At 39.9% G+C, this 18,626-nt stretch overlaps 2 protein-coding genes across 8 annotated transcripts in view; one reads left to right on the top strand and one right to left on the bottom strand.

The window, feature by feature from the left end:
* The window catches only part of kiaa0825 (KIAA0825 ortholog), a 116,180-nt gene extending 104,700 nt beyond the window's left edge, over positions 1-11,480 (bottom strand). For both annotated transcript variants that reach the window (XM_077714338.1, XM_077714339.1), the window contains exons 1-2: positions 11,156-11,480; positions 7,842-7,973 (exon numbers count right to left, since the gene is read on the bottom strand). In XM_077714338.1, coding sequence (XP_077570464.1) covers positions 7,842-7,972 — 131 coding nt within the window. In that variant the 5' untranslated portion in view covers position 7,973; positions 11,156-11,480. The remainder of the gene's footprint in view (positions 1-7,841; positions 7,974-11,155) is intronic.
* Positions 11,481-11,509: 29 nt separating this feature from the next.
* Positions 11,510-18,626, top strand: part of LOC144195012 (SMC5-SMC6 complex localization factor protein 1-like) — a 25,810-nt gene continuing 18,693 nt past the window's right edge. The window contains exons 1-7 of one of the 6 annotated variants that reach the window (XM_077714335.1): positions 11,523-11,544; positions 14,873-15,002; positions 15,619-15,737; positions 15,825-15,903; positions 16,326-16,548; positions 16,629-16,782; positions 18,342-18,458. In XM_077714335.1, the coding sequence (XP_077570461.1) occupies positions 14,948-15,002; positions 15,619-15,737; positions 15,825-15,903; positions 16,326-16,548; positions 16,629-16,782; positions 18,342-18,458 (747 nt within the window). In that variant the 5' untranslated portion in view covers positions 11,523-11,544; positions 14,873-14,947. The other 5 variants (XM_077714332.1, XM_077714334.1, XM_077714331.1 and 2 more) reach the window with 5 other exon arrangements.

Here is an 18,626-nt window from a genome sequence, read left to right as displayed (position 1 = left end):
TGACCTTACAACAGCTTGCCGTTCAAAACACTGACACATTTCACCTCCTGTGAAAGGTCTATGACATTCTGGATGTATTCGTAGGCTTGACACAGAAGTCTCCTTCTGGATGGTCTGACCCCATGGGGTTGACACAATAACCGCGATACAAAGAAAATTTAACACTAATCAAATGTAAAACTTTCGTTTACTTTTGAAATAAAATTCTGATATCAATGACATCTTTGACAACTTTATAATTTCATGAACAGATCATATTTTGATTTCCTTTTTTCATGAGCATGTTGAAAAAAGTTAAAAGATAAATTAACAAAACTTAAATGTAAATATATTTTATTTCGTGGTAAAACAACAAAAGATAAAGGTTGCTCTTAACCATCGTTTATTCAATAGTGCCTGACGAAGTAGTCACAATGGGATGTACAGACCGCCGGCACGTTTGTGTAGAAGTTTCACGAGTTATGTGATTGAGCCTGAATTTGCACACTCATGAGAGCCCTTGTGATTTCCTCTGCCTGATTGCCATAGACATTGGCAAACGGTAGAGCTTGATTGCTCAGAGATTTTCGTAGTGAAGTTGCAGATGCAGCACAGCTGTTCCCAGTATAAATTTGGCATTAAAGTAATGTTTCTTCTTCAAATTATATCCAGTTAAAGATAATACATATGGCATAGTAAGAACATCAAAAAGTTAAATTAATGTAACCGAGTTAAATGTTATTACTCAGCGTTGATGACTACAGTCTAATTCTGAACAGGGATCAATCACATGGCAAGTGTTTAACGTGCAGGTTGAAAGAGCGGATGAATGGGCCCAAGGCAGGGAATCAGGCAACATAGGAAGGGGTAGTATTAACATGTGTACTCTTAATAACATCGTTTACTTCACTAAAAAATAAATCTTAATACAAAACTATATGGGATAGGTATCAAAGTAACAACAAAGCAATACCAAATTTGCTTAGGGAAAACACAAAGAGCATAATGAAGATTTGGACGCGGGCATAACAAATACAGACAAATTCATCCAACTCAACGCAGACACTGACAAAAGGTTTGAATCAGCAGTCTCACACTGGTCCTCAAAGGGCTCCAGAGGGTGCAGGTTTTCATTCAAACCGAACAAGCGGACACTTTTTGCAAGTGTAATCAGTTGATAGCAGCCAGGTGCTACTTATTTTAGAAGACCCCCCTCATTGGTTAATCCCTCGACACTGGATCGGTTGAAACAAAGACCAGGACCCACTGAGGCCCTTTGCGAAATTGTCTGGAGAACCTTGGTTTAAATAGACAGAGATGCATTGACCAGTCGATCAGAACCAGGTGGGTGGCACAAGAGGCAACGAATAAGGGAAGACAGCAAGGGTAAGCAAAAACTGGTGAAATCAATAGGCAATTCACATACAGGGAAAAATCCAAATAAACACTAAAAGAACCTAAACCCAACAGCAAGATCGACCCCCACATCTCTACTGTGGTGAGTTTATACATGTTACAAGTTTATACTCTTTATTTGCCTGAGACCTCTCAGCCAACATACAACATATCCAATGCATTGGTTGTCAGCCAATCACAGGCCATAATGAGACAAACAACCAGTATCACTCACACCTACGGATAATTTAGTGTTCAACCAGTTTTTGTTTTTGGAGATGTGGCAGGAGACTAGAACACTCAGAGAAACCCCACACAAGCATGGGGAGAACATGTAAACTTCACACAGGAAGCCACCAGGAATTCAACCTTCAATCTCGGAATTATGAGGCAAAGACTTTAACTATGCTGCCACTTAAAAAAATAGCTTTTATGTATGGTCATAAAAACTTGAGTAACATTCAACTAGTTTCATCTATTGAATGCATGTGACTTTTCTATTTCTATGTTCAGTTCTTAGCTGTACAATTTTCTGTACTTTCTGCTCGACCCTCATTTCTTCAATGCATTGGAACATTTCGATTACCCCTCCTTTACAGACAAGCTGTAAGTTATCTACTCAATGCGGATAGTCTGTGTCAGGAAGTCCATCCAGCTCTCCACAATGTTGTGACCTTTGTATCGCTGGTGAGAAAGCTACCTGAAGCCTAATCAACTTGGTCGGATTAGCTCTCATCCCCACAACTTCCCTTGGTAGAAGCTCAGACACTCGGAAAGGGGACATAAAGGGAATGTAAGAAAGAGGAAGGTATGAAAAAAATAAGACCAAAACAAAGTAGCAGCAGTAAATAAAACTATTCAACTGTTCCGGTAAGGATGACAATCACACGTGATGGCAACAAGGCAGAAGCTGAACTTGACAAAAGATCTCACGGGGGAAAGGAAAATTGATTCTTTTTGGCCTCTTGACGAACAGGGTGGTCATCTCCTTGCCCTTACTCTGTTTAAGAGCAATATAATTGTTTTTCACACCGGCCTTGTTCGACAGTTAACACATTCACCACTCCTGCCACTGTCTTCCTTAACCCTAAACACCAATGCAATAGAAAGGCAGTGAGGAGGGAGGTCTTTTATTAGATATGATGGCACATTTCACAGCTCCCTGATTTACAGAAACCCAATCCCATGATTAGTCAGCGCTTTGACGCTATCTTAAGTTCCTTGTCAGAATTAATTTAGTGTGGGTGGGCTGCCGTGGTGATATCTGTCGCGCTCTGCTCTCCAATGCTTCTCTATAAGGAGTGGGAGGGTGTGGATGGGGCCATACCAAGATCATTTTCAAATACTTAGGCGCAAATCCAGTCACTGCCAAAAGAGCTACATATCGCCTTAATCAAAGGATGCCATTCTGTAACGGAAATAGGAGGAACTAAGCTTGAATGAACACATTGAAACCATATCTCTGAGTGGACTGTCCTGAGCCCACTTAGTGCCCTCACCTCTCAGCCTCCAAGGCCACCTGAGAACCGATAAGACTGATCTTGAACACAACAGCCAGAAGACAAAAAATCTTTAGCTAGCACACAATGGGGAAACACTAACTATGAGAAGCACATGATACTTCCCAACACAATCTTGCAATTTGAGAGTGGAAGGCAAGCAAAAAGGGGCACTTTAACTTACCGTAATTTTCATGGCCATTGCTAAAAATTAGTTAGCCGCCACACCCACACAAAGCTACACAAAGTACTATCTGATGAAAGCTAATGCATTACAGCATTTCACTTGGATTGAACCAGCCCCGTTGTCAGCCTATCTTAATCTCCTTCAATTAGGGAGCAGCTCTTGGGCAGATTTGGGAAATTTGAGAACTTGGAGCGAAACAGTCACTAGTAATCAGGTTGGAGGCCTTCACATGGGCAACCAAGCTCTGTTTTCACTTTCTTTCAGATATCCATGCCTCCCCTACACTTCCGTAATTTATCCTAACTAATGATAAGCCAATTAGGTGGCAGTGGATGTTATTCAGCCCACCCTAGTTGAAGCAAAAATGTTATCCAGGAAAGAGTCTGACATAAAGCAAGCAGCCTGACAAAGATGCTGACCAGTGGACCCCTATTGCGTGCAAAGGATTGCCTTATTTTTAGCCCCATTCTCCATTATCTAGATGCTTTGTTCTCATAATGGTTATCCCTCACCCATCTGCAGGAACACAAAATAACCCTTTAATGCTTAGAAAGCAGAAAAATGGTCCGGCCTTCAGTAATAAGCCTTGAATTACCTACCCAAGGGTTTTCGTTTCAAGATGTGGAATCTTCAATTATTATGTTCCCATTTAGAAGGGGTAAGGAAAGAAAGAGAGAAGGAGGGTGAGAAAAATCGAGACATTAAGGTGCCAGAGTGAGTCTTTGTTCACTTGCTACATTTAGCCCGTCCTTCATCATCTGTCCTCACACCTATGACGCCTCAAACGATAAAAGACCTGAAATATAGATTTATCCTTTTGGTATCCCCGTGTATTCTTTTAATCAATCAATTTGTGCAATTTGTGCAACCATCGACTAATATTTCGATCTCTATTCTCTGTAACCTGTTGAAGCTTAATTGTTTAAAATTATATTTTTTCATCCCACTGTAATTTATGAGTACAGACTCTCTCCTACTTACGAACATTCAACTTACGAACAAACGGTATATACGAACATGTCTGCAAATTGTGTTTATGTCAAAAAATGTTCATAAGTTCGATTTTGTATTGCGCGCCTTTTTCTGAGTAGTGCTTCTTTCCGCCGCTAATACGGACGCCTGGCGCTGTGAGAGCTCAGCTGACCCAGCATATACCTTCCTCTGCAGTGTGGAAGTGCGTGACGTATCTCCAGTAAGCAAAGAACCTTTTTTCATTTTTATCATTAAATATCTTGTGCATACATTATTAAATATGATTGGTGAAAAGCGAAAGGCTTCTAGTGAGGGAGTTGCAAGGAATGGCAAGCCATTTCATTTGAAACAAAAGTGGCAAGAATAAAGAAGCTTGATGTGCGTGAGAGAGTGGTGAGCGTTGCACGGGAATACAACTTGAATCGTTCGACCGTCAGTACCATTTATAAACAGAAAAATCAGGCAGCAGGGCCCAAATATTGAACGTTGCACAAAGGTTCCAAATCAATTGAATGATGCCATATCGTGCTACCACATCATTTATGATGAACAAAAAAGAAAGAAAACTGCAATCGTCATTAGAAAGATTCTTTCGGCCAGTTTCTCGTAAATCTCTCTCCATCTCTCTAATGTATGTATACAGTACTGTATGTATTCTCTCCATTTTATTAAATGTTTTTTTCATTACAAACCAATGCTGGTTACTTATACAAGCCTTAAACATGCAAATGCACATATATAAACCTTCAATATACTTATATAGGCCTTAAACATAAATTATAATACAAACTATAGCACTGAATTAACTTCAATTTTAACAATTTCAACTTATGAACACTTTCAACTTATGAACAAGCGCTCGGAACCTATCTCCTTCGTAAGTAGGGGAACGTCTGTATTGCCTCAGACATAGTGTCAAAAAAGGGGTTTGTCAAATAATAGCACACAATCTTTGTTACCTGTGTTCAAAGTAGGGATACAGTGAATTGTCATGTTTCATTGTCATTGACAACAACAGATAATTCGGCGCATGCCTTCTCAGTTAAAATAAATTGCATGCATATCGCCTTAAATAGTCACCAATGAGTTAAATGTACTTAAGGACGGAGTGATTTTTCCCCAGTGAATAATGCCAACCAAACTTGTAATCTCTGAAGAACCATCTGTTCCTTTCTAATTTGTCTTGTATAAACTAAAATGGCAGTCAGTAAAACCACCAAAACAGAAAGTAGAGAAGAACCAAGTATGTAAATAAATCTGGGCCACACATTTTGAATCCTCAAGAACATTTTTTCCAGCATCAAAATTCAAACTGAAAATAGCGGGTGAGCGGGTGAATGGCTGATTGATTGAGTGAGTGAGAGAACGAACGAATGAACGTGAGGCTAAAAAAGAAATTGGAGTTTTGGAGATTTACTTCCATAACTAAATTGTATAGCCTTATCTCATTTTCTGAACCGCTTTATTCTTACTAGAGTCATGGGAAAGGCTTGATCCTAACCCACCTGACTTTGGCTAGCCAATCGAAGGGCACAAGGAGACAAACAACCATTCACACTTGCACGCATACCTAGAGGCAATTTAGAGTGTCGAATCAGTCTACATGCATGTCTTTGGAATGTGGGAGGAAACCAGAGTACCCGGAGAGAACCCACCCAGGCCCAGGTAGAACGTGCAAACTCCACACAGGTGGACGGACCCGCATTAGAAACAAGGTCCCCCACTGTGAAGCTAACCTGCTAACCACTCAGCTGCCGGGCTACTTCTATAGTTTACTTTCAAAAGTGAAAGTAGTAGATAAAGTTAGATATTTAAGATGCATTCAACAGGTTGGAAATAATTGATAGACATAAAAAATAAATCCAAGCAATCAACTGAACTTGTGACCTTGCTTTGGTTGGTTTTGTGTTAGTAATGCACTTCAAATATCAGATGCATCTATTGTAGTAACTAGTGAGAATAGACCAGAGGAACCATTTTCCACATTCCATGTGATGAACAGCTGTTTAGCCTTGTCCTTATTGTGAACAATTCAATACAATTGTGTCATTCTGTCAGGCATAACAATTTCCGTGTTAAAAAGTTTTGCATTCCAGTGCCAAAGAAATAAATATATTTTTTATCTTGAACGTGATGATCATGATTGTTAACCACAAAAGATGCCAATTTGTTGCTTCGAATCTTCTGGAACAACACCAAAGAAGAAAAAGACAATACAACACGCTTGCATATTTGAAAAAGACAGTACATCTAATGCTTTAGCGCTGGAATCACTATCTCTGGCTTAACAGACGAACAAAGACAGTTGTTTATCTTTGCTAATTATTCAGGTCATTCACAAAGGAGTAGATAAAACATGCATATCTAGATGATGTCCCTTTTTAAGTGCTTAAGTAATTGCCTTTGATAAATGGGCAAGGGCAGTGCTTCTCCATAAACCGCAGTTATTTGTGAATTCAAAAATATAAATTATAGCTATTAACCTTTTATAGGGATCTAATATAACCACTGGATTGCCTATTTTCCTGAATTAGTCCAAATCAATCCAGCTACAATGGGTTTGTTTTGCTAGTATTATATTTTTGTTTTTTATAACGATAGATGTCTGTCATTGTTCATTTAATTATATGTATGATACTAGTTCTTGGGCGGGCCAGTGAAGTGGCAGGTTAGCGCGTCGGCCTCACAGCTCTGGGGTCCTGGGTTCAAATCCAGGTCATGTCCATCTGTGTGGAGTTTGCATGTTCTCCACGGGCCTGTGTGGGTTTCCTAAGGGTATTACGGTTTCCCCCCACATTCCAAACACATGCATGGTAGGCTGATTGAACACTCTAAATTACCCCTAGGTATGTGTGTGTGTGCATGCTTGTCCGTCTCCTTGTACAGGGGGTAGCCTGCCTCTGGGCCGGAGTTACCTAGGATAGGCTCCAGCATCCTCCGCAACCCTAATGAGTATAGAGCGGTTCAGAAAATGAGATGAAATGAGTATTAGTTATTTAAAAAAAAAAAGTATTTTTATTCATTCATTTTCCATACCGCTTATTCTCACAAAGGTCACTTGTGGTGCTGAAGCCTATTTTAGCAAACTGTGGGCACCAGGCTGGGAATATCCTGAACTGGTGTCCAGTCAATCACAGGGCACAAAAAGACAACAATTTACGCTCACACTCATACCTAGGGACAATTTAGAGTGTTCAACCACCCTACCTTGCATGTTTTTGGGATGTGGTAGGAAACCGGGATACCCATAAAAAACCCACGAAAGCCAAGAGAACATTTTATTATTTTTTTTTTTTAAAGCTTGGTGTGAATCTCATTGGTGCGACTGTAACCATTGACTGCCAAAGTCAAAACCGGATTGGCATCTTGCACTGCCAAGGACCCTTAAATAGGGCCATTGACGGCCATTACCACAAAGCTTATATGAATTGTACGTCTGGTAGCCTGGCGGCCAATAAGTTAAATGAAATGAATTTTTAATGAAACTGCATTGTTCGTTTTATTTTTTTAAATAGCTTCAATAAAAATGATACTACTAATTAACCATTTTTATTCACAATGTTTATCAGTATTATAATTACAAACAAAACGTTTTTTAGTCATTTTAATTAGTTAATTCTGTCAATATTCTCATTAATAGTCATCTTATAGTGTATTATTGGTACAATAACAACAATTCAGGGTATCCCTGCCAACTGCCCATAGAAGCCTGGAGTCCACATGGACATTGCATTTTGGGGCAAATTCTAATTTTATTTAAGTGACCAAAAATTTACTAATAACGGGTAATCCAACGATTTACCACTGACCAGTTGGCGTTGAGTTTCAATTTTTCTTCTGTGTCTTTGATGAGCTGCTCAAAGTCCAGTTCATTGGAAATTGCAGGGACCAACAGCTCAACAAAGGCTTGGTCTTGGGGAAATTCCTTTGGCCATTCCATTCTATTTTACAGACACAAACAAAATATATATGTTATCAGTAATGCATGCCTCGGTTATACCGCAAAAGTTGTCAAAGACATATGCAAAAGCTCTCAGGATTAAATCAACTGCGTAGCTTGGCGAGCCGTGGAGTGTGGTACATCATGGATGCCTTTCAAAAAACACTTATCTCCAATCATACAAGACATGGGCAGACCAGAGTCATTTAAGAGCTTCCAAAATCAATTGCATCCGAAACAAATGGAAGGTTATCCCTGCCCAAATAAGATCCTTTTCAACCAGATGAACCTTTATTAGAATGTATTATTTCTTTTTCCACCCATTGACACTAGAGTGAGTTAAAAACAACACCCAAAATAATGAGATGCTCTTCAGTTGAACCCTTAAATAAACAGCCCATCTCCTCATGCCTGTGCTAGCGTTGAGGACAACAACCCCCTCATCCCTGCGGTGCTTAGCGTTCCTGCTAAAAAGCCAATCCCCCACCTGTGTAGCATCACTGGTTCTCACATCAACATTGTTATTAAGCAGAGTCAAGTGGAAGGTAATGGAGAGTGTCTGTGTCAATTTGGCTCTCTCACACTCTGCCTGCCGCTCGGTCCGCCGTCATATGCTCTGATTTTAATAATCCCTGTCAAACGGCAAACAGCTCGCCATACTACACACAGCTTCCTCGCTGCTGCTCACACTCGATGCCACTCTTCCTGACAAGGAAGACAGGAAGCTCAACATTCATTTAGCCAGCACAAAGGGAGGCCTGTCCAAGTGGACAAACATTATTTTCCCCCACAATGACAGCACCACCAGTTAAGCTTGTCTTTTATTGTTTTGTCTTCTCTTCTTCTCTTTGTCATCATAATGTGTCTGCACCAGCGCCCAAAAGGAAGTCTGCAAGCAACTATTGCTTAAGGATAAGGAAATCCAGTACATTCATGATATAGTCTGAATTGGATATTAGGAACCGTAAAACCTATATTCATTGGACCCAGAACTAAAGGTAAAGTAAAGAACAAAGTGGGAGTGAGGATCATCACCTCCCTCATCTTAGGAAATCCATCCTCTCACTGGTATAAGACTTCCTCACCCCAAAAAATAGCCACGCGGTTAGTCATTTAGATATCAACTGAAGTGTGATAGACTGCATAGCATTAAATTGGAATATTATTTCAGTCTTTATTAGAAACCAAAAAGTCACAAATGAAACTCAAACATGCAGAAATTGAAAAAGCAAAAGGGCAAAAAAGAAGTCAGATTAGACACTGTGGTACAGAGAACAAAGGACTAACAAAGACTGAAAAAACAGGGATATAAAGACAAACCAACTGAGGGAAAAACTGTGAACATCAGCCCAAACAGCCGCGGGTAAGCTTATTGGTTAACACAGGTGAAATACATTAAAAAGACATTACATTTTAGATGAAACTTTTTCAAAAATATATAAAGCACCTGTATTGGGCATATTATCATGCATGCGTACCTAATGAAGTGTCCTGTTAGTCTCGACAGAACACAGGGTCTCATTAGTAGAGCACTTAAAAACATGCACCTGTCTTCTTGGTATCATTAACTCCTTACAAAGCAGATGTTGAAGGTGCCCCAGTGTGTTTCCCAGTGCTGCTACTGGGACAGCTGAAGCTAACATTTGCCTGCCTGACACATCAACTCGACAGCTATTAGAGCATGGACCAACAAACACACATGTTATACAAAAACCATCATCCCATCTCTCTTTCTTGCAACACAGCCTGGCTAATGCACAAGCCCATTTGCAGGAATGAGTTTGTGCTGAAATATTTAGCAGTGCATCCCCCAGGCTGCCACTTTAAAGCCACTTAAAGCATGTCGAGCCAATGTCAACATTGTTTTAAAAGGCGTACCTAAAACAGATGTAATACAACATCATACATTAAACAGGTGTACATGAGATCAACACAATAATAGTTAGATATATTTCATGCTAAGCCATGGGGTTGTATGTATTGAGTTGCTTTTTTTCACCCTGGTTTAACATACTCCTAGAACAAGTTAAATGTTTTGCACCACTAAAGAATTGGCCCCATTTACCCTGAAAATGAAGGAGCCACCATCAGTCGAAGAAAGTAAAAGCATGATTATTCAATTGTATTGGGGATACATCAGCAACAAACATTCGGATAAACAGTCGGGCATACGAGCATAAGTCCAGCCAACCACATTGTTTTGTGTGACCTTCAAAAGTAAATTAAGTGGGCTAGGTACTAAATGTTTCTTGCTAAAATAACATTGAAATTATGTTTCTGCAAAAAGATTGAGGATTACATGAAAGAAAAAAAATGTTACAGCCCACCTCTCCTTTTTTAAATTTTAAGTTTAGATTTTTATTCATTCATTCATTTTTTGAACCGCTTTATCCTCACTAGGGTCGCAGGGAGAGCTGGAGCCTATCCCAGCTGACTTTGTGCATGAGGCAGGGTCACCCTGAATTGGTGGCCAGCCCATCACAGAGAGGAGATGGAAAACCATTCACACTCACACTCATATCTAGGGACAATTTAGAGTGTTATACAGCCTACCACACATCTTTTTTGAATATGGGACGAAACCAGAGTACCCAGAGAAAACCCACAAAAGCCAGGGGAAAACATGCAAACTCCACACAGGAGGACCAACTGGATTTGAACCCAGGACCCATAACTGTGAGGCCGACACACTACGCACTTATCCAGCCACCAGGTCACCAGAAATAAATATACAAGAGAATGCTTTTATCATGATGCTTAAAATGAAGATTTGGACAACATGATGGTCAACAATGTCTCTAAAGAATTAATCGATAATCAAGAGGGTTGTCAATTAATATACTGACCCACTTGTTCTCGGTTAGTCAATTGATTTTGTGTAAACCAAGTTAAAACACATTGGCCCGTCAAACAAAACCATGAATACAATATGTTGGATGAGAAACATGAGTTTGACACATCTGCATTACATTGTGCAAAATAATTTTGTTGTACTGACAAGATAATAAGTCACCTGCATCTCTTCGCCTTTTTGTACAAATTAAAAAATACAATATTTTTTTTTCAAACAAGCTACTCCAATAATTAGTGTGATACCTTTCAAAACATTCTTGATAACAACTGACCAGCTCTTAATTGTATTTGTTGTTACACTGCTGATATTATTTGAGGAATAATCCTTACCTCAAAACGTCCTTTATGAACCCTTATTGATGAACTTTGAATCCAAACTGTGACATACAAGCAATATCATGATCAATCATTTTAGGGAGAAAACAAATCAGTGAAGTGCATGTGTGCGTTCATGTTATACAGAAAAGATGCAAACCCTTGCCATAAGCAACCATAACTATATTTGTTGGATTTAAAGAAGTCAGTCGTTAGATAATTTACTGTTTGTTATGAAAGTATTTGCTAAGGAATGGAAAGAACATCGATACTGAATTTTCAAGGAGAATTAGATCACGCTCGTCTATTTTTGTTAATTTCCGACATTTATGCGTCCGTGACAACAACCCGGAACTAGTTGTCTGAAAACATCCGCTTAATGGAGGAGCTCATAATACGAAATGGTAGGGTAGAGGGGGTTTAAAATGACGAGAAAATGTGTTTCTCACTCTGCTTTAATTTCGGAAGTTTGAGCCCGACGAGATTATATTGTAATATTTAGCTGTTATATAAAAATCACGTGAAAATTCTAATGGGAACTAACGACAACAGATCCACGTTTGATGACTCCCCTACAAATATATGCACCGTGCATCCTTCCGGATACACCAGGAGAACCTGATTATGACAAGGATGCATTTTCGCTTCCTATGCAAGAAAGTAGTAAATGAAACGTGACATTTATTTGGTGAAACGTCGTACGATACACGTAAGCTACATGTTTTAGTGTCCGAAGTTGATGCACCTTGTCTATCTGATTGTCTATTAACGGAACATTCGGCGGGAACTGCAAACCTGGAGTAGCGGTTTAATGTTTTTCGCCAATCTGTACAAGCGGGCACAGTGTATCGTTTGTTTAAAATGTGTTCTGCATAATGTGAGTATCCTAAATTAACATTTGTGAAATGTCGATCAAGGGCGGTGCGAGTGTATAGCGTTTCGGCCTCACAGCTATGGTGTCCTGGGTTCAAATCCAGGTCACGTCCATGATGGACCCGTGGCGATCCGTGCATTTTCCAGAAGCGCCTTCAATTATAAAAAACTTTAATGTCATCATACACAGCTGCGTATAACGAAATTCAGCTATCGGAGTCAACCCAACCCTCAAAAGCTATTTTATGGCTATAAAACCTCGACTGCAGCTACAGCTGTGACACAAAAAATCATCAATAATGACCTCATACAATTGAAATATTTAGGAATACAGCCATATTTTACTCACCAAAAATCCTTTTTAACTGTAGACAATATCCATCCTCTTTTCTTTCCTCCTTCTTTTCTATTGCCATCGAAGCTAATGCTTAAGTCGAGCCTGTCCTGTCGTATTCCTGGCATACAGTTTTATTTGATTTAGTGCTGAAAATGTCCGTTCCCGGTTGCGACAAGCACAAACTTTGGAAGTGTCTGACCTTTCTTAATGATGTCCAGCTTTTTTTCTTGAAAAGTCCGTCTTGAAAATGGCTTTGACAGTAAATCTGCAAACAAATCAATTTCTTCTCCTTCAGCCATTGCGGGTGGACATAGCCGCTATCAAATCAACACAGCAATATGAAAATGAAAAATGAAAATCAGACATAGGCATTGTCGTCATCATTGACTTGACAAAAAGCCTAGTAGTCATCATACCCTCAGCAGCGTATGACGAAATTGTATAGTGCTTCTCCACAAGTTCGTCTTCCCAGGCCAGACACATTTATGACATTTATTTATGACATATTCATACTTGTTAGCTCTCCGCCTTGAGCGCCATTTTCCGGCGACTACAAGTTGCCTCACCGATGCCAACAAGAATAAGATGGATCACTTACCTCTCAGTCTTTATACTTACCCTCCCTCAGTCATCCTGTGGAAGGTAGATCTGCACCAAACAACCTTCCTGTTTCTTCAATTCGACTTGACTTAATTTCATAGTAGGGATATGTGTAGTCGTCACGTCACGTGTTGCTGCAGGTTCAGAGACCTGATGGCAGTTGGGAAGAAGCTGTCCTTGAGCCTGTTTGTCCGTGCTTTGTAGGACCTGTAGCGTCTGCCAGATGGAAGCAACTGGAACAGGCCGTGTCCAGGGTGGTATGGGTCTCCAACAATGGAGCCGGCTCTTCTGAGGTATCGGGGGTTGGCAATGTCTTCTAGCGATGGCAGAGAGCAGCCGACGATCTTCTGGGCAGTGTTTATCACTCTCTGTATGGCTTTTTTGTCTGCTGTCGTGCTTCCGGTATACCACACTGTGATGCCGTAAGTCAGGATGCTCTCCACAGTGGCTCTGTAGAAGGTTGCCAGAAGCTTGGTGTCCAACTTGTCCCTTCTCAGTACCCTGAGGAAGTGGAGTCGTTTCTGGGCCTTCTTCACTAACACTGTGGTGTTTGTGGACCAGGAGAGCCTATCCGTGACGTGGACTCCCAGGAATTTGAACGATTGGACCCTGTCTACACATACTCCGTTAATGAGGAGTGGGGCCAGGTCTGTGCTGCGCTTGCGAAAGTCCAAGATTATTTCTTTAGTCTTTGCGGTATTCAGTGTAAGATTGTTCGCCGAGCACCAAGAAGACCGTTTGTCGACCTCGTCTCTGTAAGCTGACTCATCCCCGCCAGAGATGAGTCCGATCACAGTGGTGTCATCGGCGAATTTGATGATAGAGTTTGACTGGTGGGCTGGTGTGCAGTCGTATGTGTACAGGGAGTACAGGAGAGGACTCAGTACACAGCCTTGTGGTGAGCCTGTGTTTAGTGTGATGGAGGAAGAGAGGTGTGGACCCATTCTGACCGTTTGTGGTCGACCAGTCAAGAAGTTCTTTATCCAGCAGCAGATTGAAGAGGATAGTCCAAGGTGGTAGAGTTTGTCCTTCAGGATGTCCGACTTGCTGGTGTTGAAGGCTGAGCTGTAGTCTATGAAAAGCATCCTCACATAGTTCCCCTGGTGCTCCAGGTGGCTCAGTGCTGTGTGAAGAGCCACGGCGATAGCATCCTCAGTGGACCTGTTTTCCCTATAAGCAAACTGGTGCGGGTCAACTGAGGGGCGAATTGTCTTTCTGATGTGTCGGGCCACCAACTTTTCAAAGCACTTCATGATCACAGGCGTGAGAGCAACAGGCCTGTAATCGTTCAAGCTGCCGATGGTTGGCTTTTTGGGGACAGGAATGATGGTGGCAGATTTTAGGCAGGCAGGAACGATGGATTGTTGCAAGGACCGATTGAAAATGTCCGTGAAGACTCCTGCCAGCTGATCAGCACAGGCTTTGAGCACTTTGCCAGGTATTCCGTCTGGACCAGCAGCCTTCCTGGTGTTCACAGCCTGCATTTCCAGTCTCACTTCCTGTTCCTGAAACTCCAGTGTATTGTCGCAGGGTGGTGGTGGGAGTGTTGACACTTGGTTTGATTTGTCAGATTCAAAGCGGGCAAAGAAATGGTTCAGTTCCTCCGCTAGTGAGACATTCGCGTTTACAGACATGGAATTGTTCTTGTAGTGCTTTTGCAGCTCGCTCCAGATACAATTTGGTTGCTCTGAGTAGTCCATTATATCGCCTGCACAACTTATTGTGAAGGCCGTGAGGCATATTTCTGATCCTGGCAACAAATAATGGCTGAAATGTGATTGGTTAATGCAACAATATGAAAACACATGTCTGGGAGCAGTGCAACCAGTGGGAAAAGCCATGAGAGGAAGCTAACAGACAATTTGGAATTATTTAATATTTATTCAAGGACAAAATATAATTAACATCAGTCTTTGATTCAGATGTTTCTTAGGCCAGCAGAGAAGGCCTAGAAGGCCCTGACGGTACACCACTGCGTCCACCTGTGTGGAGTTCGCATGTTCTCAGCGGGCCTGCGTGGGTTTCCTCCGGGTGGATGTAAACTCCCCTCAGGTGAACCGACCTGTATTCGAACCCCGTACCCCAGAGGTGATTCATACAGGATGTTGCAAAATAAATGCGATAATTGTTTACTTTTTCAAAGTATAAAAGTAAACTACTGCACCTCTAATTTTGAATGAAAAACAAGCTGTTTGAAAATCAGTATGAAATTGAACCCTTTTAGGTATTTTAGCGTGCAAATTCCATTTACGACTATCCGTACATTGTATTTGTTTGCTTGCTTGCATTAATTGAACAACTATGAGACAAAATGGCAAAAATTATGACTGGTGTGACTGTGGTGTCCCATTAGGCTCAGATTGGTGACGATGCGGTGGCTCAGTCCGCTCTTGCTCCTTTTTGTGTTTTTGCTGCTTTTTCTGCCTTAATGACTCAATTTGGTGATTCTTAAAAATACCATTTACTTTGATTTGCTTTTGTACTTTTTGCTTTGTTGTTCTGCGGCCTTTGCGACTGTACTGTCTAACTTATAATGCCTTTTCTTGCTACTGTCACAATGAATTTTCCTGAATACGGGATGAATAAAGTTATCCAATCCAATTTGACAGTGTTCAGTATGTAGATGATTGCAGACCTGTGTGATTGTTTGTGTGTTATCGTTTTTCAGAGTTTGGGATGGAGAGCTGCCCTCCAGTGTTCCAAATCTCAGGGATAAAAAAATATGACAAGAAGAGAGATTTACTCTGCGGAATTAAACATTTGAATGGAAAATATGACGGGGGTTCCGTAAGTAATGCTCTTTCGACACTGCAGGTGCTGCAGGTTGGTTGGTGTAAATGTCAATTTTAATAGTATTTCTGCATTTTCTTTCAGATGTACAAGAGCAATTGCACTCATTTAATAATCCCTCAATTTTTGCCCAGTGAGAAATTTTTAGCCTTCTGTGCTGCAGGTTGGTTGGTCACCATAAACATTTTGCATATATTATATAAGTTGTGCAATGCAAGTTGGCAGTAAGAATGCTACATTTCTGTGTGTGTTAAGAAAACCATTCTCCCTTATACATGATTGTAATTTGTAACCATCAAATGCTAATGCAGAATAATAACAATGATGTGACAATCTTCAGAATAGATATTTTCACCTCACAGTTTGTCATGTTCCACTTGAGTTTTCTTTCTTGTATATATTACACTCAGCCGGAATGTTTTACACCACGTACACTTTACAAAAAGCATGAATTAACCTCAAAGAATGAATTCAACCTGATAAATCTTGTCTGAGAATGGAGAAATATTTACTTTCACTCTAGTTTCATTTTGTATTTCAATTTTCAGTTTGTATTCACCCTATGACAATGCCTCCTCCTTTCAGGAAAGTGGATTTTGACTCCAAATTACATCCTGGACAGTGTGGACAATGGTTCTTGGCTCCCAGAGGGACCTTATGAGGTGTCCATTCCTTCACATGTCATGAATTGCCATTCTGTCAGAGACTGGCGAGAGAAGGTGACCAGTGGGGCAATTACCGGAGCGTTCCAAGGGTGGAGTGTGCTTCTGATCATCCAAGATGCTGCCTTTTCAGTCATATTCAAACGGTTGTATAGATAACATGCAGGTATTACAAAGACATGTGGAATCTATTTTTGAAGCTTTATTTTCCTTTCAATTTTCCCAGGGTCTTGGAAGCTGGTGCTGCCACAGTATACAGCGATCCCCCTCCCACTCACGTCGCCATCACTCACGTCCTAGCCAAGCCCATCACACAGGAGACACGCTCTCACAATGCTCCTTGCTACCCTCTTAGTCACATTGTCCGGTATCTCTTCCAGGTAAGCAAAATAAATTCTCAATGGTGCCATTATTTTAAAAGGACTGAGTTAGCTCATCCCATACCATTGACAATAATAAATTCCAAATCCCAGTTTTAAGGAATTTGGTATCTAATGTTGTCAATTGAAGTCAATGAGTTAACCGTTGGCATTAGATAGTTGTGCTCCAATACCACTTATGTCCCATTGACAATCCATTTTGGTTGGGAGCAATCAAAAGATGTGAAATCTGAGTCTTTTTTATGGATATTTTTCATATTGAAATGACTTCTATTACCAATACTGTTTATTAAAGCCTGTTCACTTCTGCTTTGTGACGTGCAATCCATTTCATCTGGGATTCCAGTGATAATTAAAGAAAAAGACAAGACTTATTAAGGCGGCCCTTTTAATGTTTTTAAACCACCCATAAGTTTTCATTATTGGTTTAATTGGTTTAACTGGATATTAGTACGTTAGCACCACCCTTTGATACATAAATCCTGTTTTATGAAATACATTTAATTTTGGTGTGCCCCGTAGTTCTTTGTTAAGCCGCAGACTGATCTTTTTAATCAGAGATGGCTTTAACTGGTTTTATTTTGGATTGATATCCTGTGGTAGAATGATGTGGAGCTATCAACTTCTCTGCAATTTCCAGAGTTTATCTAAACAAGTAATGCAAACTCTGGCACTCCAGAATACCTCCCTAAACTCTGGAAAAAGAAAAGAAAAAAAAAAAACAATTGTTACTTAATTTTTTTTTTAAGCAACCATTTTGGAAAAGTACCAAATTTCAAATTTAAATGCCCAATTTTCATAAAGGAAGTAAGTATTATCAAGGCTAACTAAACCACCGCTCTTTTCGTATAATTTCCGGGGTGGTTCCAAAAGAAGTAGGCGTACACAGCACTGATAATTCTCATCAAAATGCCTGCTCGGGTTAAGAACAAAATGGATGGCAATTTGGTTGAAACTTCTAATAAGAAAGAAACCCAGACAGTCGCAGAAGTTTATTGGTTCGTCGAAAATTCCCTTTTTGAATCTACCAAAAGGACCGACATTTGCACATTGCACAATATGCATGTGCGACTTCAGCGTGATACATGATGGAATTACTACTAGTACTTTAAAACGCACGTAGAAGGATCCAAACACAAATATGCAATTATTTTCATTATGCTGTACTTTTATGCTGTTTGCAAAAACATAACATTTCAAATTATGTAAAAACATGATGTAATAGTTTGATTTAAATTGGTCTTTTTATATATATATATATATATATATATATATATATATATATATATATATATATATATATATATATATATATATATATATATATATATATTTATTTATTTATTTATTTATTTTTATTTTTTTTACTTTTTATGTCGCTTTTGCTTCAATTGCATTGCATGTACGCCGGAAAAAGTCGGACAATGGTACTGCTAAAAGGAGGATGGCAGCCCTGATGATATATTGGCTTTTGCAATTCTCACATCTAATGGTGATTTTTATGTCGGTTTGTAAATATTCATGACATTGTATGAAATTGTAATTTTTGTCTTTGGCAGAGAAATTGCGTCAACATGGACTTGAACATAAGTAATGATAATGATGCAGATGAGTCTGTGGAGATTGACCTTTTGAAACTAGAGGTAGACCTCAGGGAATGTGCCATCAAACAACAGGTGGGTTTTCAGGGACATCAACGGGCTCTTTACAACAATTTGAATATGAAATTAATTTACTATGAAAAGATTCAGCTATTCAATCATATGGTTATTTTTGGACTGTGTGGAGGTGGGGTTGTGTGTCTATATCCTTTCAAAAAGCATTAATTTCTCTGCTCAAATAGC

The sequence above is a fragment of the Stigmatopora nigra genome, chromosome 4 (genome assembly GCF_051989575.1).
Source record: "Stigmatopora nigra isolate UIUO_SnigA chromosome 4, RoL_Snig_1.1, whole genome shotgun sequence".
In the NCBI taxonomy this organism is placed as follows: domain Eukaryota; kingdom Metazoa; phylum Chordata; class Actinopteri; order Syngnathiformes; family Syngnathidae; genus Stigmatopora; species Stigmatopora nigra.
This window is presented reverse-complemented; position numbering and strand designations above follow the sequence as displayed.